Below are 22,442 nucleotides of genomic sequence, written 5' to 3'. Positions count from 1 at the left end.
TTTAGTTTTAGAACATCTCACGTTGGGTGCTGGAGTTTCCAAGATTCAACATGTTTTTAGCTAAAGACGTGCAACGAGACAGAACTGTTTAGCCAATCAGAGAACAATGCGCTGACATTCTGTTTTAGCCAAGCAGCTAGCTAGCTATTTTGCTGCACACAGCTAGCCTAGCTTGCTGATATTTATATGACAAGTCACAAATTGTGCCCAGTTTCTGTTGCATTTATTTCAGGACACTCGTTTGCTATAACACTTGACTACAGCAAGTGGCAACTTTGTTTCATCACGTCATTTTAAAGAGGCACCATAACCGTGGAAACGGTCTCAACTGCACGCCTCATCTTTTTGATCTGAATGCCCAGTCTTTAAAGGCCCTGCCTGGTCAATCCGACTTCTGCATTGGCCGTGCAGCATTGACAGTGATACGGCCTCTGCAGAAGTCAGGACATTCATACTTCTTGCTCTTCGTGGAGCAGAGCTGTTGTGAAGGAAGTTGTCAAGGAAGTGAGTTTGTGCTTATACAGGACCCCCCGCCTATCGTCAACCAATCACGTAATGCGGATCTATACGCAGCCTTCCGCATTGTTTAAACATTTGGGAGGCGCACGGCGATGCGGAGGCTACGCAATTATGTCGGATCAAGCATAAGTTGGCTCTTAGTCAGCTGTTGTACAACACAACATTCTAAAACGAGCTAGTTTTGTCTCGTCTCATGTCAGCTGTTCTATCTGAACTGGGCTTTAGAGGTATTAAGATGGAGTAGTGTGTTTATATGTGTGTCATTTGTATGTGTGCTTCTGATTATGCAAGTGAAAGTGTGACAAGGGGGCCATTTTGGCGTATGTGTGTCTAGGTGTAGGTGTGTGAATGTAATCCCCAGTGTAATAACAATGATTATTTTCCTCTGCAGGCACTAATCCCCTTTGCCTCCCCGTAGACCTTAGCCCTCACTCTGCAGACAGAGAGAACACAGGATTACAGCTTTCTTGCTGTGTGTCTGTCTGTCTCTGTGTCATCTCAGACCCGATGAAGGGTTGAAATGTTGTCAGTGAAGCACACAGGAATATATTGCAGTGTACAAAGCCTCTTTTTACATTTTCACAATTTAGCTTTCAGATTGATTGAGTCAAAATATCCTTGTTTGAATCGACAAGGCCCATTAAACAACCCAGAGGTTAATGCCGCTGACCTGGTGTACCTAAGCCAGAGTTGGCAGGGGTTTGAATCCAACCCACAGCCCTTTTACTCAAACTTCTCCTACCTTTCCTCTTAACTCCACCGTCCAATAAAAATATGGGACTGCCCCATTTTTTACAGGGATAGCTCAGGATTTTGGAAACGAGGCCCTTTATCTACTTCCCAAGAGTCAGATTTACTCGTGGATACCATTTTTATGTATCTGCATCCTTTAAAAAGCAACAACAACCCTCACCCACATATGCAAGACATTTTGCTGTAACAACACAACTGTTTCTACTAACCAAAGCCTTGATTGAAGACTACGATGAGATGATTAGTAGAATCAGTCATGCTGGGTTGTACATCAGTGGGATAAGGGGAGGGTGTGAGGCTTTTTATCTGCAGAACGTGAGGAAGAGGAGTAGCGCGTGACTCCTGGCTAATACTGGAGAGTGTGTCCTCGTGTCAGAGGGACCTCACACTATCTGTGTGTGTGTGTGTGTGTCTGTCTCTCTCTCTCTCTCTAATCCCACCCTGTGCTGAGCAAAGGGGAACCAATCCCAATCCGCTCAACTAGGTACAGTGGGCCCAGGAAGTCTGTGTGTGTACATACGTGTGTGCGTGAACATATCTGTGTGTGTGTCTAAGTGTCATTGTGAGGCAGAGAGACTCACCTGATTGGTCAGGGAATACATTGACGGACACAGGGTACAAATACAAGTCCCTCCACCACTGTTCTCCTCCGATTGTCTCCTGCTCTAGCAACACAGGTCTGTTTGTGTGTGTGTGTGTGTGTGTGTGTGTGTGTGTGTGTGTGCATTTTAAGTGTGTATGCAGTCACACTGGGCTACTGTAAATGAAACAGTTTGTTACAATGATGGATAGCAGTTAGGCAGGGAGGGGAACGATGGGAAACAATCGTATTGGATGCTTGGCAGGGCTGAGATGTCATTTATTTATTGTATCGTATTTATTAGGATATTCTTTACTTAACTGTAAATACCGGGTGGTTGTTCAAATTAATAATGGCATTAGTAAAGAAAGCATTTGGGATATGTCTAATGAATTATTTCTCTCCCTCTCTTCTCTCTTTCTCCCTCTCTCTCCGTAAACCCATAGATCTCATACTCATACTTTTCCAGTTTGCCACCATGAGTCCCAAGAACGTCATCTTCAAGAAGATGGCCAAGGACAAGTCGGTGAGTGTGTGAGTGTGTGTGTGTGTGTGTGTGTGTGTGTGTGTGTGTGTGTGTGTGTGTGTGTGTGTGTGTGTGTGTGTGTGTGTGTGTGTGTGTGTGTGTGTGTTTGCAGGTATGCGTGCGCATGTGTGTCTGTGTCTGTGTGCTAAGCATTATTGTTAGAGTGGCATAATGCAATACTAACAAAATATGACTATTCTAGATATTTCACACATGGACTTGTATTCGACAAGGAAACCTAACAATAGTTCTGCTCACTTAGCACTTACATATCCCTCAGTAGTCTCTTTCCACGGTTGCTTGTGTCAAGCGGCTGTGGAAAGAGACTATTCACTTAGAAATGTCATGACTGTGTTGTCGTTGGCAAAGTGATGGCGTTAACGGGTGACACGGATGAAGCCATGCGTATGACAGATTACATTGAGATTAGATTAATGTATTACTCCTCTGTGGTGTGTGTGTGTGTTAAAGGATACGCAACACATTTCCCCCAAGGATAAACTGCTTGCAAGGGGGTTTAGAATGCTGTGAAAGTGTTTACATGTGTTTATGTGTTGTGTGCATGCATGCGCTAATGTGTTGACATAATTCCTAGTGAAGGCCTCAGGTATGATTTTATGTTTTGTACTTGATCAGGTTGGAGTATACATGGCGAAGAGGGACTTTGTGGATCGTGTGGACTCTGTCGACCCAGTGGGTAAGCGCAGCTCGTGCTCTCTTCGTCAATTAAAACAACCCGGCCGTGAACCAATCAGCAACTCAACAAGTCAGAAACGAACCAATCATTGCACATCAAACAATCTCACACGCAATTGATCAAATGCTGCCAGATCTGGCTGAATCTACATAACAGATGACCTAGGATGTCGGATTTTCTCAAAGGTCACTTTTGAGGTCAGAAAACATCTGACAAACGTAGATATTGTAATGTCCCTTTAATTGAAACCCCTCATTCAAACGGCTTACTGGATTCACAGTATTGCTTTAGATAAGAGCCTTAGCAATAAACACTTACATCAATGTAATTAATTCTTCAGAGCCTTTGGCCAGGAATCAATCAAACGCAGATAAACTACCTGCAGATAAACAACCAATGTGATCTCCACAAACCTCTGAGAAATGGCCTTTAGAAGTCCATTGCTGTGCACCCGTTGCTAATCTGCATCGGTTTGAATCCCGGCCGCTGTCTTGTCTAATTCTGTCAATTCTAACCTATGCTGTTCTTCACTCACAATAGATGGTGTCATACTGGTTGCCCCTGAGGTCCTCAAAGGGAAAAAAGGTCTGCATCTCACCAAACGTTTGCTTGTGTGTACATGGGCAAGTGTATGTGCCTGTGTGCGTGGAACAGGGTTGGGCTCCGTTTGAATTGAAGGCAGTCAATTCAGAAAGTGATTTGAATTAAAAATTCATATAAAATGGAACAACTTTTAAAATAAATAGCTTTTACTTCAACTTTTATTGAGAAGCCATTGAATATAGCAGTACTTAATGTAATCATATATCTTTGACGCCCCCTAGCGTTCGTCCAGCTGTCCTGCACGTTCCGGTACGGTCGTGAAGATATGGACGTGATGGGAATTGCCTTCCGTAGGGAGATCTACATAGCCATCCGTCAGGTGTATCCGCCCATACAGGACAGGGAGCAGTCCACACACACCAAGATGCAGGGCAAACTGCTGCGCAAACTGGGAGACAATGCCTTCCCTTTCTTTTTCGAGGTGAGGGCCAAGGACCTCAAGAGATACCAACCTTTTATTGTACATGCAAATTGCAAATTAAAAACACATATACATGTCAAGGAAAACACAAAACTCACATAGGCCTACTCGCCTCATTACACACGCACGCACGCACGCACGCACGCACGCACGCACGCACGCACGCACGCACGCACGCACGCACGCACGCACGCACGCACGCACGCACGCCTCTCGTTCATCTTAATTACATTTTTCTGTGTGTGTGTGTTTCAGTTCCCTGATAACCTGCCTTGTTCAGTGGGTTTGCAGCCTGGCCCTAATGATTCTGGGAAGGTAAGGATCGTGAACCTTGACCTGGTTGTCTCTTACATTGCTTCATTTTATTATGTGATATTTGTTCATTATATTTGAAATGCATATACTGTATTTTGTATTCTGAGAATTTTTACATTGTGACGATTGACGTATACAGTTCATATAATCTAAAATGTAAGAAAAATGTATCTCTGATTGTGAGCAAGCTCTGTTGTTGTCTTGGTAGCAATGTGTCGTGGAGTTTGAGGTCAAAGCCTTCAGTGCGGAGAGCCAGGAGGCCAAAGTCCGCAAACGGTCAGTGGAGTTTTCTCTGTCCCAGATAACCCCCATTCCTAACCCCAAGTCTCCACCATCGGCCCTGGAGAGCTGCTTTAACAGAAATAGCCGGTTGTGGCTCTATATCAAAACAAACTTTGATGGACGGTGTCACGAAACCAATAACTAGCCTACCAATGTTGTTGCACTTGCTTTGTTTAGGGGTCCTAGGCCTAGTTACATGGTCTGTAACTTGAATGAATGTGTTCATTTTTGTGAGAAATCAGCATTTGAGGACCATGTTGGATGCACATGTGCCCAGGGAGACAGCCATCTTCCTTTAGGCAAAGGGCCAGCTCCTTCTTGATCTCTTGGTCGGCCAGTCCAAACTGATTATTATTTGTTCAGTTGGTGACAAAACAGAAATATGTAGAAAAGGAAAAATAAAAAAGGCATGCCCAAACTAAAGACTCAAAAACAAACAAAAGGCCTCATGGACACCACACTAAACCAGTAGCCTCACGGCTTTTCCAGCTGGGTCAGTGACAATCACATAATTGGCAGCACCTGTCTCCTTATCAACCAGGCTCAGCACCTGGACACGGTTCCCTTGGGGAATGGAGTGTGGAATTGGTAGTGAGCTGTAGCGTGCTGTCTAAACTACCTAACATATTCCATAACAATGGTTCTTTCTCATTCATTCCCTCCCTTCCTCTCCCCTTCCCCCTTCTCTCCTTCCTCGATAGGAGTACAGTGCATCTGATGATCCGGAAGCTGCAGTATGCCCCGGAGAATAGCGGGACGGCTCCCTCTGTGAAGACCACCCGTGAGTTTGTCATGTCCGACAAGCCCCTGCACCTGGAGGCGAGTCTTGACAAGGAGGTGGGTAGGATACCATTAGAGTCAACAACACATCACTGGCCTTAGATTTTATGCATTTGCTCATAAATGATTAGTGAAGCATCTACAGAGCATTCAGAAAGTATTCAGACCCCTTCCCTTTTTACACATTTTCTTACATTACAACCTTGTTCTAAAATGGATTAAATAGTTTTTCCGCACACACCTGTCTATATAAGGTCCCACAGTTAACAGTGCATGTCAGAACAAAAACCAAGCCATGAGGTCGAAGGAATCGTCCGTAGAGCTTTGAGACAGGATTGTGTCGAGGGACAGATCTGGGGAAGGGTACCAAAACAAATTTTGCAGCTTTGAAGGTCCCCAAGAACACAGTGGCATCCATCATTCTTAAATGGAAGAAGTTTGGAACAACCAAGACTCTTCCTAGAGCTGGCCGCCAGCCAAACTGAGCAATCGGGGGAGAAGGGCGTTGGTCAGGGAGGTGACCAAGAACCCGATGGTCACTCTGACAGAGCTCCAGATTTCTTCTGTGGAGATGGGAGAACCTTCCAGAAGGACAACCATCTCTGCAGCACTCCACCAATCAGGCCTTTATGGTAGAGTGGCCGGAAGTAAGCCACTCCTCAGTAAAAGGCACATGACAGCCCGCTTGGAGTTTACCAAAAGGCACCAAAGGACTCCCAGACAATGAGAAACACGATTCTCTGGTCTGATAAAACCAAGATTGAATTATTTTTGCCTGAATGCCAAGCATCACATCTGGAAGACACCTGGCACCATCCCTACGGTGAAGCATGGTGGTGGCAGCATCATGCTGTGGGGCTGTTTTTCAGCAGCAGGGACTGGGAGACTAGTCAGGATCGAGGGAATGATAAGTGGCGCAAAGTACAGAGAGATCCTTGATGAAAACTGACTCCAGAGCGCTCAGAATCTCAGACTGGGGCAAAGGTTCACCTTCCAACAGGACAATGACCCTAAGCACACAGCCAAGACAACGCAGGAGAGTGTTTGGGACAAGTCTCTGAATGTCCTTGAGTGACCCAGCTAGAGCCTGGACTTGAACCCAATAGAACATCTCTGGAGAGACCTGAAAATAGCTGTGCAGCGATGCTCCCCATCCAACCTGACAGAGCTTGAGAGGATCTGCAAAGAAGAATGGGAGAAACTCCCCAAATACAGGTGTTCCAAGCTTGTAGCTTCAAACCCAAGAAGACTCAAGGCTGTAATCGCTGCCAAAGGTGCTTCAACAAAGTACTGAGTAAAGGGTCTGAATACTTATGTAAATGTGATATTGCATGTTTTTATTCGTAAAACATTTACACAAATTTCTAAAAACCAGTTTTTGCTTTGTCATTATGGGCTATTGTGTGTGGACTGATAAGGGGAAAAAACGATTTAATACATTTTAGTCAAGGGGTCTGAATACTTTTCGAATACACTATATATAGTGTTTGTTGAAAGTGGGACCAGCGGTCGTATGTATTAAGAGTAGGATTTCCTATATAGGATCAGGTCCCTCCTGTCATGTTATCTTATTCACTGTGATCTAAAATGAAAAACTGATCCTAGATCAGCACTCCTACTCTGAGACGCTTGATACACACGACCCCAGCTTTTACATGTGCTGGGGCTTGTTCAATGGGGTCCAACATTTCAAACATTGCTGGTATAAATGTTATTTATAGACCTTGGACAAAGCCTGGGATTTTTTCAGAGAGTTCCATATGGTCATATGGCCACAACAAAAAATTGGCCGCCACAAGGAGCCCTCCTGTCTGACATGATTTCCTTCCCTTGCAGATCTACTACCATGGAGAGCCCATTAATGTGTGTGTCAACGTCACAAACAGCTCCAACAAGAATGTGAAGAACATCATTGTCTCTGGTAAGGAAAGACCAACACGTGGCAAACTTTCCAAACGGACACACATGCGAACGAACAAGATATCTACTCTATATTATATCAAAACTGTAACAAGCAGTACCCCGCAATTTGCAAAGCACCAGATGTAAGAACACATCATGTTACCCTTATTATATTGCTGAATGATTTGTGAAGTGTCTATGTAGGCATTATAAAGACTTTATGGGTCCTGTGCAGCTCAGCTGGTAGAGCATGGCACTTGCAGCGCTAGGGTTATGTGTTTGATTCCCCACGCGGTACCAGTACGAAAAAACTTGAAAATGTAAGCCCTAAGCACTAAGTCTGGATAAGAATGTCTGATAAAATGTCAAAATGTTATGAAGCCTGACTCGTGCCCTATAAGTTAGTCTTCAAAGTGTGACTGGAGATGTCATACTCATTCTATCTCTATATTTTATTTCTCAGTGGACCAGGTGGCCACTGTGGTCTTGTATTCCAATGACAGCTACGTGAGGGCAGTGGCCTTAGAGGAATCTGGGTAAGCGTCCAGCCTTTGAGTGAATACATACAGTTTAATCTGCACTAAACCACAATGGGAAATTATATTTTAATCATTGGAATCAGCTATGCAGTGTGACTGCAATACATACAACCTGGAAAGCACCCCAAAATGTCTAACTCGGACTCTCCCATTGGTCTAGGGATGCTGTTGCTGCTGGTGCAAGCCTGAAGAAAGTGTACACCCTCACTCCCCTATTGGTCTGCAACCGGGAGAGGCGGGGCATAGCTCTTGATGGCAAGTTGAAGCATGAAGACACTAATCTGGCATCGTCGAGCATGTGAGTATCCCGTCAGTCATCGCCAGCTAGTTAAACAAGTGGTGATGCTGGAGGACAATCTGTGTCGTGTTCATTGGGACACTCCGTAGCAAAACATTTGGAAAACGAGAAACGCTTCTTACTGGACAAATTCAAATAGTACCTCCCCTTTACCTTTTCGCAACATTTTCATTCGTTTGTGCCAACTGAACACAACTATGGAACATTCAGATATATTGTGTAGAACAGACATCCCAGCAAACCAAAATTGTTAGGTCACTCGTTAGGTCATGTCAAATGTTCTCAAAACACAAAAAATGTCCAGTCGTGCTGATGATTATACACTGAACAAAAATATAAACGCAACATGTAAAGTGTTGGTCCCATGTTTCATGAGCTGAAATAAAAGATCCCAGAAATGTACCATATGCACAAAAAGCTTATTTCTCTCAAATTTTAGACAAATTTGTTTACATCCCTTTTAGTGAGTATTTCTCCTTTGCCAAGGTAAACCATCCACTTGACAGGTGTGGCATATCAAGAAGCTGATTAAACAGCATGATCATTACACAAGTGCAGCTTGTGGACAATAAAAGGCCACTCTAAAATGTGCAGTTTTTGCACACAACATAATGACACAGAATTCTCATGTTTTGAGGGAGGGTGCAATCGAATAAGCCCCCACTTCCCGATTGAATAAACCCCCACTTCCCTCCATTCTGCTAGCAAACGTGCTATCTTTGGACAATAAAATCTACGAGTTACTGGGAAGATTAAACTACCAACGGGACATTAAAAACTGTAGCATCTTATGCTTCACGCAGTCGTGGATGAACGATGACAAAATCAACATACAGCTGGCTGGTTATACGCTGTACTGGCAGGATAGAACAGCGGTGTCTGGTAAGACAAGGGGTGGCGGGTCTATGTATTTTTGTAAACAGCTGGTGCACGATACCAAAGGAAGTCTCGAGCTATTGCTTGCCTGAGGTAGAGTATCTCATGATAAGCTGTAGACCACATTACCTACCGAGAGTTTTCATCTGTATTCTTTGTAGCTGTTTACATACCGCCACAGTCAGAGGCTGGCACTAAAACAGCATTGAATGAGCTGTATTCCGCCATAAGCAAACAAGAAAACGCTCACCCAGAGGCGGCGCTCCTAGTAGCCGAGAACTTTAATGCAGGGAAACTTACAGAAATTTGGTAAAACGGATATCAGCATGTTAAATGTGCAATCAGAGAAAAAATAACTCTGGACCACCTATACTCCACACACAGAGACTCATACAAAGCTCTCCCTCGCCCTCCATTTGGAAAATCTGACCATAAATCTATCCTCCTGGTTCCTGCTTACAAGCAAAAATTAAAGCAGGAAGCACCAGTGACTAGATCAATAAAAAGTGGTCAGATGAAGCAGATGCTAAGTTACAGGACAGTTTTGCTAGCACAGACTGGAATATGTTCCAGGATTCCCCCGATGGCATTGAGGAGTACACCAAATCAGTCATTGGCTTCATCAATAAGTGCATTGATGACGTCGTTCCCACAGTGACTGTACGTACATACCCCAACCAGAAGCCATGGATTACAGGCAGCATCCGCACTGAGCTAAAGGCTAGAGGTGCCGCTTTGAAGGAGAGGGAGACAGCCTATAGGGAGTAGGTCAGAGACCTGGCCGTGTGGTGCCAGGACAACAACCTCTCCATCAACGTGATCAAGACAAAGGAGATGATTGTGGACTACAGGAAAAAGATGACCGAGCACGTTCCCATTCTCATCGACGGGGCTGCAGTGGAGCAGGTTGAGAGCTCCAAGCACACCAAGACAGTCGTGAAAAGGGCACGACAAAACCTATTCCCCCTCAGGAGACTGAAAAGATTTGGCATTGGTCCTCAAAAGGTTCTACAGCTGCACCATCGAGAGCATCCTGACTGGTTGCATCACTGCCTGGAATGTCAAGTGCTCGGCCTGTGACCGCAAGGCACTAAGCTTCAAGTTCCTTGATGTCCACATCACCAACAAACTAACATGGTCCAAGCACACCAAGACAGTCGTGAAAAGGGCACGACAATACCTATTCCCCCTCAGGAGACTGAAAAGATTTGGCATGGGTCCTCAGATCCTCAAAAGGTTCTACAGCTGCACCATCGAGAGCATCCTGACTGGTTGCATCACTGCCTGGAATGGCAAGTGCTCGGCCTGTGACCGCAAGGCACTACATTACTGGGGCCAAGCTTCCTGGACCTCTATACCAGGCGGTGTCAAAAAAGGTCCTAAAAATTGTCAAAGACTCCAGCCACCCTAGTCATAGACTGTTCTCTCTGCTACCGCACAACAAGCGGTACCGGAGCGCCAAGTCTACGTCCAAGAGGCTTCTAAACAGCTTCTACCCCCAAGCCATAAGACTCCTGAACATCTAGTCAAATGGCTACCCAGACTATTTGCAGTGCCTCCCCACTCAGCCCCTCTCACCCCCTCTTTACACCACTGCTACTCTCTGTTGTCATCTATGCATAGTCACTTTAATAACTACCTACATGTACATTCTACCTCAAAAAAACAGTGCCCCCGCACATTGACTCTGTTTTGGTACCCCCCTGTATACAGTGGCTTGCGAACGTATTCACCCCCCTTGGCATTTTTCCTATTTTGTTGCCTTACAACCTGGAATTAAAATATATTTTGGGGGGGTTTGTATCATTGGATTTACACAACATTCCTACCATTTTGAAGATGCAAAATATTTTTTATTGTGAAACAAACAAGAAATAAGACAAAAAAACAGAAAACTTGAGCGTGCATAACTATTCACCCCCCCAAAGTCAATACATTGTAGAGCCACCTTTCTCAGCAATTACAGCTGCAAGTCTCTTGGGGTATGTCTCTAAAAGCTTGGCACATCTAGCCACTAGGATTTTTGCCCATTCTTCAAGGCAAAACTGCTCCAGCTCCTTCAAGTTGGATGGGTTCTGCTGGTGTACAGCAATATTTTTCGTCATACCACAGATTCTCAATTGGATTGAGGTCTGAGCTTTGACTAGGCCATTCCAAGACATTTAAATGTTTCCCCTTAAACCACTCGAGTGTTGCTTTAGCAGTATGCTTAGGGTCATTGTCCTGCTGGAAGGTAAACCTCTGTCCCAGTCTCCAATCTCTGGAAGACAGAAACAGGTTTCCCTCAAGAATGTCCCTGTATTTAGCACCACCCATCATTCCTTCAATACTGACCTGCTTCCCTGTCCCTGCCGATGAAAAACATTCCCACAGCATGCTTCACTGTGGGGATGGTGTTCTCTGGGTGATGAGAGGTGTTGGGTTTGCGCCAGACATAGCATTTTCCTTGATGGCCAAAAAGCTACATTTTAGTCTCATCTGACCAGAGTAGCTTCTTCCATATGTTTCGGGAGTCTCCCACATGCCTTTTGGCGAACACCAAACATGTTTGCTTATTTTTTTCTTTAACCTTTCTGGCGCAGGCGTTCCGCTAGCGACCCACCTCGACAACATAGTACTAGTATAGACATGATGTTGCATGAATGTTCCCAGAACACATTTTTTCTGTTCTTTAAAAGGTTCCCAGAATGTTTAATTCAGGTGAGTTTTTGTGTTTTGGGAACATATAAACAGTATATTTTGTGATGTCCCCATAATGTTCTCACCAGACTGTTCCCACAACCTAATGAAACATTCTGGGAACCTTTTAAAGAACATAAAAAAATGTCTACTGGGAACATTCATGCAACATCAGGCAAACCTTTTATAAAAACATTCTACACTGAAAAATATATATATAAAAGCAGCATCCAACAATTTCAAAGATTTTACTGAGTTACATTTCATATAAGTTTACTGAGTTCACATTTCATTTCCATTTTTTAATGGAAAACATTCTTTAAATGTTTATGGGATGTTATCCTAATGTTAGATAAAACCCTAACTAGAACTTAATGGGAACCTTATGGAATGTTCCCGGTTTGCTGGGATTTATCTCAAAACAAATAATCATGTAAGCTCTATTCTTGTCATTTCTATCTGCAACGTTCATGGCGTTGCTTCCTGAACACAAATGGTATCCCTTATTGAAACATATTAAAGTGGCAACACTTTCGGGTGATACAAGTAGCCTTTTATACTGGTGACTTATTACACGTCTCCACTTTCTTCTTTCTTCATTTCCATTCCTTTCACCTCGTTCTCTCTCTCTCTCTCTCTCTCTCTCTCTCTCTCTCTCTCTCTCTCTCTCTCTCTCTCTCTCTCTCTCTCTCTCTCTCTCGTCGGAGTGCATGCTGGGAGTGAGTCGTCAAACAGGAGTGATTGTGAGAGCGACTGGATTTCTTTTCACTCTATTGGGTTTTGGTATGTATATATATATATATATTGATTAGTTTAGTTGTTTTAAGGGTATCTTGTCTAACTATCACTAAGCACGTATAGGGGTGGTGGGATCGTTGAGGTTGGTTTATCGCGAGGGCACAACCAGCGGGTGGGGCTGGTTGAAATGGCCACTCGTGGAAGTTTGGAGTTTGAAAAACTTAGTAGGCGACATGGAGTAAAAATCCCTGCCGCGGCTGGGTGTTCAGTGGAAGAATGTAGCTTGGCTGTGGGTGCTATCATTGGGTATGATAGCATCAAATCAGCCTCAAGGATGAATAGCGCAGTAGTGATATTCTTAGATTCCATTGAAAAGGTGAATAAGATGGTTGAGAGGGGTGTTGTGTTGCGGGAGACACAGACGCCGGTATTTCCGCTTATGAATCCGGCGAAGAAAGTTATATTGTCTAACGTACCACCATTTGTTAGAGATGAAGTGTTGGAGCGAGAGTTATCTCGTCATGGTCAAATCGTATCTACAATAAAGAAGGTTCTGTTTGGATGCAAATCTCCGTTGCTGAAACATGTCGTGACACATAGGAGACAAGTGCATATGATCTTAAAAAAGGACGTTGATGAACTGAATTTAGCGTTCAGTTTTAAGATTGATGGATTTGATTATGTTTTCTACGCTTCTACTGAATCAATGAAATGTTTTGGTTGTGGAAGAGAGGGGCATTTGGTGCGTAGTTGTCCCGAGAATGAGCGCGCAGAGCCTGGAAGTAGCTCTAGTGATGGTGCAGCTAAAGCATCAACGCGAAGGGATGAACATGCTAAGGGTGCAGGGGAACGGAGAAGGTGGGCAGATGTGGTTGGAAAAGTAGGAGAGGAAGGCATTGTGGATAAGGGGGCAATTGTGGTAGATCAGAACAAAGAGGGAGGGGAAACAGTAGGTGAGATGGCGACTGCCGTCGCTGAGGTGGTGCTGGAAAATGAAATTGGAGAAAAAGAGGAGATTGAAATAACGGAAAAGGAAGCAGCTGTTTTCAAAGTACCGAGGAGTAAAAGGAAGAATTTAAGGGGTGGTGAAGGGTCTAATTCTAAGAGGAAGGTAGAGATTGATAAATTAGTTGAAGATGAACAGGTTGTAGAGATGGTGGAGTTTTCTTCTGGAGAGGATAGCGAGAGTGAGTCATCTGACGCGTCACAACAAAATAGCGAGATAACTGGGGTGGAAGGGAGGTATGGGATTAAGAAGGTATGTTAATTTCTGAAGTTGACAAAAGGGAAGAAATATATGCAGGATTACAATATAACTGATTTTTTCCCTGAAAGTGAATTGTTTATTGAATCAGCAAAGTTTCTGATGTCAAAAATTACAGGGGGAGGTTTGACAAGCCCTGAAATTGCTAGACTCAAGAAAGTGGTCACGAGAGTGATAAGTGATGTAAATTCTAAAGAAAATGAAAGAGTTCAGTTGCAGTTTTAACTCTGTAAAGAGATGTGGTGTCTGTATCTTCCTCTGTATATTTTTTTCATCCATGAGCAGTTTTAAGATTTCTTCTTTAAACGTAAATGGGGCAAGAGATGGTAAAAAAAGAGCAATAGTGTATGAGTTAATTAGGGGAAAGGGAAGTGACATAAATTTTCTACAAGAAACACATAGTAATTTGGAAAATTAAGTTATGTGGCAACAGGAGTGGGGGGGGACAGTGGTGTGTAGTCATAAAAACTCAAAAAGTGGGGGTGTGGCTATCTTGTTCTCAAAAGGGTTTTTGCCGTTGTCATATGAGGTTGAAGAGGTAGTTGAGGGGAGGTTATTAAAAGTTAGAGCAAGGTATGAAAACATCACTATGTGTCTGATAAATGTATATGCCCCAGTGGTGGCAGTTGAGAGGGTATGTTTTTTAGAGACATTATCAAATACCATTGAGAAATGTAACAATGAAGATTAATTATTTATTGCTGGGGACTTTAACTGCACAGTCAGCGATTTAGATAGAAATCACCAAGAACCTCATATAGCCTCAAGGAATTTTTTAAAACGCCTCATTGTAACACATGAACTGTGTGATATTTGGCGGAGTCAACATGGAAACACAAGGCAGTACACCTGGGCGCATGTGAGAGAGAACACCATCTCTATGGCCAGGTTAGATAGGTTTTATTGTTTTGAGCATCAATCTCAGGTCTGTAAATCAAGTGTGATAACCCCAGTGGGATTTTCTGATCATTGTTTAATAACAGAGGTGGTGTTCATTAACGATGTAAAACCCAAAAGCGCATACTGGCATTTTAATAGAACTTTATTGAGTGATGCTCACTTCAGGAAATGTTTTAGTTTTTTCTGGGAAAGGTGGAGGTCTCAAAAGGCCAGCTTTGTATCCCTTCAACAGTGGTGGGATATAGGGAAAATCCAGGTTCAACAATTCTGTAATCAATACACGAGGAATGTCACCAAGGATATCACCAGATCAATGAAAGCCCTAGAGTTTGAAATAGTGGAACTCATGACGTTGGGTGAGACCACAGGAAATCGAGGCCATACTCAGGCCCTCAAGAGGAAAAAAGCTGCATTGGCAGACCTGCTGGGTATCAGAGCACAGGGGGCATTGGTGAGAAGTAAGTTTCAGGGAATCTCTGAAATGGATGCCTCATCCAAATTTTTCTTTGGTTTAGAGAAAAAGAATGGACAAAGAAAAATTATTCATTGTCTCAAATCAGCTGTTGGACAAGAGCTCAATAGCCCTAGTGAAATTAGAAAGAGGGCAGTAGAGTTTTATGCTGAGCTCTACAAGTGTGAGTACAAAGAGGATAAAACAGTGACACAGCAGTTCCTTGATGGGCTCCCACAGGTGGCTGCAGAAGCTCAGGTTGAGCTTGAGCAACCATTGTCTTTGCAGGAGTTATACACTGCATTAAAAGGCATGGAAAATGGAAGAGCACCAGGCATTGATGGGCTTCCCGTTGACTTTTTTAAGTCTTTTTGGGCTATGTTGGGAGAGGATTGGCTAGCAGTAGTTAATGATAGTTTAACCGGAGGGTTACTACCAATAAGCTGCAGAAGGGCTGTCCTCACCCTACTGCCCAAAAAGGGTGACCCTAGGGAGGTGAAGAACTGGAGGCCGGTGGCTTTATTGTGCACTGATTATAAGATCCTGTCCAAGGCTTTGTCCAACAGGCTGAGGGAGGTGATGGGGCAAATCATACATACGGACCAGTCCTACTGTGTTCCTGGCAGGCAGATAGGGGATAACATTTCTCTGATTCGTGATTTTTTGGACGTCTCTAGGGCTATTGGGTTGGATGCTGGTCTAATTTCAATTGATCAGGAAAAGGCATTTGACCGAGTTGAACATCAATATTTATGGCACACGTTTGAGGGGTTCAGCTCTGGTTTTATTGCCATGATAAAGGTGATATATGGTGACATTGAAAGTGTATTGAAAGTTAACGGTGGTTTGAGTGCTCCTTTTAAAGTGTGTAGAGGTATTAGGCAGGGATGTTCTTTATCAGGGATGTTATATGCCATTGCTATAGAGCCACTACTAAATAGCATTAGAAGTCGCATTGAAGGGGTGTACCTTTCAGAGGATATTCCTCCTATTCGTCTCTCAGCCTATGCTGATGATGTAGTTGTTTTAGTGAAAAATCAAGCGGAGGTGGATAGTTTGAGTCTAATGGTTGATCGTTTTAGGGGAATATCCTCTGCAAAGGTAAATTGGGAAAAGAGTTGTGCTTTACAGATTGGAGAATGGTCTGGAGGGATCATGGCTTTGCCAGGGGGGCTGGAATGGTGTAAGGGAGGTTTTAAGTATCTTGGAGTGTACCTAGGAGATGAGGGGATTATGGAAAAAAATTGGATTGGGGTGGTTGAAATGGTGGAAGGGAGGATGAGGAGATGGCGTTGGTTGCTATCTCGTATGTCATATAGGGGGCGCACTATTATAGTTAACAGTGTGATTGCCTCTGCACTATGGCATCGGTTGTCAGTTTTAGAACCACCATCTGGCCTTCTAGCTAAGATACAGGCAATTATTGTGGATTTCTTTTGGGATAAATATCACTGGGTTCCACAAAGTTTTTTGTATTTGTCAAAAGAGGAGGGGGGACAAGGTCTTGTACATCTTGCTAGTAGGGCTGCTGCTTTCCGGTTTCAGTTTATTCAAAGGTTGCTTTATGGACCGGAAAATGTGGTGTGGAGAGGGGTGGCAGGTCTTGTATTACAGAGGGTTGGAGGATTAGGTTTAAAGAAGGCTTTATTTCTGGTTGATAGTAGCCAGATTTCTAGGGAGGGAGTACCTCCGTTTTACAGAGGTCTTCTCAGAGTGTGGAGCATAATGAAGGTGTCCAGACGAACTTCAGCGGAGTCAGTGCATTGGCTGTTGGAGGAACCTCTGGTGTATGGGGCAAGACTGGATTGTACAACTGCAGCTGTTCCACATTTCTCCAAGATTCTGGTGAAGGGCAAAATCATCACCTTAAAACAGTTAATGGCCATGGCTGGGCCCGCCTTAATGGATGGAAGACGGGTGGCTGAACATTTGGGGGTGAGGTCGGAAAGGATTGTCGGACAAATGCTGGGAAGCTGAAGGAAGGCTCTGTCAGCGGAAGAGTGGGGTATGCTTAATAGCCACAAGAAGAAGGTACAAGATGAAGACGTCTCATTTCCAAGACTAGGGATTACACCAAATATCCCAGAGTCAGAAAGAAAGGCGGTATTGCTGGATTTGAGAGGGTTGGAGGAGGTGGGTTTGGATGAGGTGAATGGGAAGGACTTGTATAGGGGGTGTGTAAAGGTGTTAAATAAAGATAAATTGAAAAATAGAAAAGACACTCCATGGAGGGTAAAATTGGGAATTGATGACAAGGTAAAGCCAGCATGGAGAGCACTGTACAAACCACCGTTACAAAAGGGTACTGGTGATATGCAATGGAGGGTTTTACATGGTATCATTGCAGTTAATGCTTTTGTATCTGTTATTAACTCAGATGTTAGAGATGGATGTCCTTTTTGTAATATAAGAGAAACCATTTTTCACTGTTTTATGGAGTGTGAGAGGATAAAACCTCTATTGGAAATCATGGAATCTTTGTTTAAAGCTGTAGGGGAGATTTTCAATAATACTGTTTTTATTTTGGGGTTTCAATATAGTAAGCAACAGAAAAGAAAATGTCAACTGTTAAATTTTATTTTGGGACAAGCTAAGATGTCAATTTTTCTGAGTAGGAAACATAAGATAGAAACGGGATATGGGCAGGATGTAAGATGTGTTTTTAAAGGATTAGTGAAAGCAAGAATAAAAGTTGATTTTGAGTTCTTCTCAGCTGTAAAAGATCTCCCATTGTTTGAGGAGAAGTGGGCATACAAAGGAGTGCTTTGTTTTGTAGAGGAGGGGAAATTATTTTTTGTTGATGAAATAAGTTGAATGTATATGTTCTTTTGTATTTTTATTTTTATTTATTTTGTTTAGGAATTACATTTGTTGTTTCATTTCTGAAAAGGCAGTGTGTCATTATTTATGTTAACACTTGAGTATAAAATAAAGGTTTTATAAAAACTCAAACTCTCTCTCTCTCTCTCTCTCTCTCTCTCTCTCTCTCTCTAAAGGCAGTGTGTCATTATTTATGTTAACACTTGAGTATAAAATAAAGGTTTTATAAAAACTCAAACTCTCTCTCTCTCTCTCTCTCTCTCTCTCTCTCTCTCTCTCTCTCTCTCTCTCTCTCTCTCTCTCTCTCTCTCTCTCTCTCTCTCTCTCTCTCTCTCTCTCTCTCTCTCTCTCTCTCTCTCTCTCTCTCTCTCTCTCTCTCTCTCTCTCTCTCTCTCTCTCCCTCTCTCTCTCTCTCTCTCTCTCTCTCTCTCTCTCTCTCTCTCTCTCTCTCTCTCTCTCTCTCTCTCTCTCCTGCCCTACAGTGTTAAAGAAGGTGTGCTGAAGGAGGTTCTAGGAATCCTGGTGTCATACAGAGTCATGGTTAAGCTCATCATCGGCGGGTCAGTCCACTGCGCGTGTGCGTTTGTGTTTGACGCTTGGGTTCCTTATTGGTTATGTTCTTTATTTTGTATGTTTAATACGTTTTTTCTCTTTTATGCTTTCGTAGAATAATGGGATCTAGGTATGATGGCTTTATCTTATTCAGCATTGCATTTCTAAGAGTGTGTGTGTGCAGTTGCTTATATTATATGTGCGGTTAATCTGTATCCTATTTGTTTTACTTCAGTGAGGTGGGAGTAGAGCTGCCACTCACACTGATGCACCCAAAACCTGACCTAGGTACAAATATTTTTATTTCAAGATGTGGGCATGAGTGTATGTTGCATTTTTCTGACGCTTTCAAGGCTTCACTCCATAGTCCAAAAGTACCTAACCCATGAAATCTAATCACTCGTGTTGTTATCTTTTGCCTTCTGAAGTGAGGGAAAGGTAAAATTGGATTATCTTTCCTCCATGTCTTGCTTAGAAGTCATATGTGATTACATGATTGATCAATTGCGATTATGATCGCAAGTACAATTAATCCGTGGAGGGTGTCATATTCTGAACATGCACCTGGACACATTTAATCTCTCTATCTGTCTTTCTCTTGTTTCTCTCTGACCATGCCTCTGTGTCTTCCTCCTCTTATCGTTCTGTCTTTCATTTCTTTCTGTCTGTATTTCCGCTTATTTCAAATCACTGTTTGTCTGTCTTTCTGGCTGCCTACCTGACTCTCTGTGTGTGTGTGTGTGTGTGTGTGTGTCTGTCTGTCTAAACACCTGTCTGTCTGTCTTTTCATACACCTACCTTATTGCTTATCTGTCTGTCTATCTGTCTTCTTGTCTTGCCACCTCTCTGGCTTTACATCTGTCTGTCTGTCTGTCTGTCTGTCTGTCTGTCTGTCTGTCTGTCTCTGTCTGTCTGTCTGTCTGTCTGTCTGTCTGTCTGTCTGTCTGTCTGTCTGTCTGTCTGTCTGTCTGTCTTCTTGTCTTGCCACCTCTCTGGCTTTACATCTGTCTGTCTGTCTTCTTGTCTTGCCACCTCTCTGGCTTTACATCTGTCTGTCTGACTCTTCTTGTCTTGCCACCTCTCTGGCTTTACGTCTGTCTGTCTGTCTGTCTGTCTGTCTGTGTCTGTCTGTCTGTCTGTCTGTCTGTCTGTCTGTCTGTCTGTCTGTCTGTCTGTCTGTCTGTCTGTCTGTCTGTCTGTCTGTCTGTCTGACTTACTGTCTTCTTGTCTTGCCACCTCTCTGGCTTTACGTCTGTCTGTCTGTCTGTCTGACTTACTGTCTTCTTGTCTTGCCACCTCTCTGGCTTTACATCTGTCTGTCTGACTCTTCTTGTCTTGCCACCTCTCTGGCTTTACGTCTGTCTGTCTGTCTGTCTGTCTGTCTGTCTGTCTGTCTGTCTGTCTGTCTGTCTGTCTGTCTGTCTGTCTGTCTGTCTGTCTGTCTGTCTGTCTGTCTGACTTACTGTCTTCTTGTCTTGCCACCTCTCTGGCTTTACATCTGTCTGTCTGACTCTTCTTGTCTTGCCACCTCTCTGGCTTTACGTCTGTCTGTCTTCTTGTCTTGCCACCTCTCTGGCTTTACGTCTGTCTGTCTGTCTGTCTGTCTGTCTGTCTGTCTGTCTGTCTGTCTGTCTGTCTGTCTGTCTGTCTGTCTGTCTGTCTGTCTGTCTGTCTGTCTGTCTGTCTGTCTTGTCTTGTCTTGTCTTGTCTTGTCTTGTCTTGTCTTGTCTTGCCGTATGTCTGTCTGTCTGTCTGTCTTCTTGTCTTTGCCATCTCTCTGACTTTACATCTGTCCGGTTGTCCATCCACACATTTGTTGGGAGCAGCGAGCTGGAAGAGGAGATGGTGTTTGAGGAGTTCAAGCGCTCCTACCTGAAGGGGATGGCCGACGATGAAGAGGAGGGCAACGTGTCTACAGGAGACACCGCTTCCTGAGCAGGGCCCCTCGTCGCTGGCCAGGCAGCCTCGGTCACAGCACCCCTTGTGGTTGCCTCCAGTACTCCATGCAATGAGGATGGAAAACGGGGATAGTATTGAGTAAAAAGTATAACGATAGCAGTCAAAACAATTGTGTTAGGTGTTTGAGTCACCCTTAGAGGTAGTTTAGAACATTGCTGGTGGATGATTAATAGTTTATTCACAAAGCTTAGGCGGTCTGTATTTCAGCCTCACCATCAGTAGACTCTTTCAGCTTTGTAATCTGCAGGATTTCACTCACTGTCTTATGGTCACTGTGAGCACAGGGTAATGTAACATCCATCCCTGTCTTTAATAAAGAGTTTGGCAGCGATGTTGTGAGGTGAATGGCGGCCATTTTGAGTCATGTAGAAGATGCTCTGTTACATTGACTATTATTAGCGTTATTTAGTAGATAAAAGTGTAGTGCACTAGATAACTGGGCATATATTTGTGCTTGCAGTGAAGACCAACTGTCTTGTACTGGCGTTATGGTATTAAAAGCTAGAGATGTTCTCACAAAAGCTATAGTATTACATTTTCATAGCATCCTTTCATACAGGGAAGATACTTTGTCAACGCAGGCTTTACTCAGCGGGGGTTGGATTAAAATCTACCTGGGAGGCACACTTTTAGAAAAAAGGTACTATCTAGAACCTTATAGGGTTCTTCAGCTGTCCCCATAGGAGAACCCTTTGAATAAACCTTTTGAGTTCCATGTAGAACTCTTTCTACAGAGGGTTTTACATGGAACTCAAAAGGGTTATACCTAGAACCCAAAAAGATTTGACCTGGAACCAAAAAGGGTTCTCCTATGGGGACAGCTAAATAACCCTTTTGGAACACTTTTTTGTAAGAGTGTAGGGCTGCCTCACAGGTGTTGTTGAGGGCAGATTTGTCCCTTGTGCTTCAACAAGTCACACACAAATAAGTATGAACGACACAAAGACGGACGCACGGTTAAACCAATCAAAAACAGACAAAGACCAAGAGTTTACATTTTATTTAGGCGAGGATGAGCAATATACAGAACAAAACACAAGCAACAACCGTAAAATCCATGTACTACAAATCACAAAACAACATACCGTATCTTGTAACGCTCGTCCTCCTCCTCGTCTGAGGAGGAGCAAGGATCGGACCAATATGCAGCGTGGTTTGAATACATAATGATTTATTTAACGAAGACGAAAAAACACTTAAACAAACTACAAATCAATAAACGACGTGAACAGACCTGAACTTGAGAACATATAAAAATGAACGCACGAACAGGAAAGAAGGAAGGAACAAACGAAACAGTCCCGTGTGGCACAAACACTGACACAGGAACAATCACCCACAAACAAACAGTGAAAACAGCCTACCTTAATATGGTTCTCAATCAGAGGAAACCTAAAACACCTGCCCCTGATTGAGAACCATATCAGGCAAATTAACAATGAACCCAACATAGAAACACATAACATAGAATGCCCACCCAGCTCACGTCCTGACCAACTAAACAAAGACAAAACAAAGGAAATAAGGTCAGGAACGTGACAGTACCCCCCCCCCCCCCCCCCCCCCCAAGGTGCGGACTTCGGCCGCAAAACCTGAACCTATAGGGGAGGGTTTGGGTGGGCATCTGTCCACGGTGGCGGCTCTGGACGTGGTCCCCACCCCACCATAGTTAATCCCCGCTTCCGTGGCCTCCTCCTAATGGCTACCCACCATATTAACCCCACTGGATTAAGGGGCAGCACCGGACTAAGGGGCAGCACCGGACTGAGGGGCAACACCGGACTGAGGGGCAGCACCGGACTGAGGGGCAGCACCGGACTGAGGGGCAGCACCGGACTGAGGGGCAGCTCCGGACTGAGTGACGGCTCTGGCAGGTCATGGCTGGCTGACGGCTCTGGCAGGTCATGGCTGGCTGACGGCTCTGGCAGGTCATGGCTGGCTGACGGGTCTGGCAGGTCATGGCTGGCTGACGGCTCTGGCAGGTCATG

The 22,442-nt window shown here is 43.9% G+C and overlaps 1 protein-coding gene across 1 annotated transcript; it reads left to right on the top strand.

Moving 5' to 3' along the window:
• The first annotated feature begins 2,330 nt into the window (after positions 1-2,330).
• Positions 2,331-20,787, top strand: saga (S-antigen; retina and pineal gland (arrestin) a). The gene is made up of 15 exons (XM_039003319.1): positions 2,331-2,378; positions 3,015-3,075; positions 3,616-3,660; positions 3,900-4,099; positions 4,355-4,414; positions 4,623-4,690; positions 5,398-5,533; positions 7,313-7,397; positions 7,842-7,914; positions 8,078-8,215; positions 18,426-18,503; positions 18,611-18,625; positions 18,731-18,783; positions 18,924-18,933; positions 20,322-20,787. Exons 1-15 carry the CDS (start codon positions 2,331-2,333, stop codon positions 20,428-20,430), a joined length of 1,179 nt encoding a protein of 392 aa, XP_038859247.1. The 3' UTR covers positions 20,431-20,787.
• Positions 20,788-22,442: the final 1,655 nt, after the last annotated feature.

Source organism: Salvelinus namaycush, chromosome 11 (genome assembly GCF_016432855.1).
Source record: "Salvelinus namaycush isolate Seneca chromosome 11, SaNama_1.0, whole genome shotgun sequence".
In the NCBI taxonomy this organism is placed as follows: Eukaryota; Metazoa; Chordata; class Actinopteri; order Salmoniformes; family Salmonidae; genus Salvelinus; species Salvelinus namaycush.
Note: the sequence above shows the minus strand (reverse complement) of the source record. Positions and strands in the feature narration are given on the sequence as shown.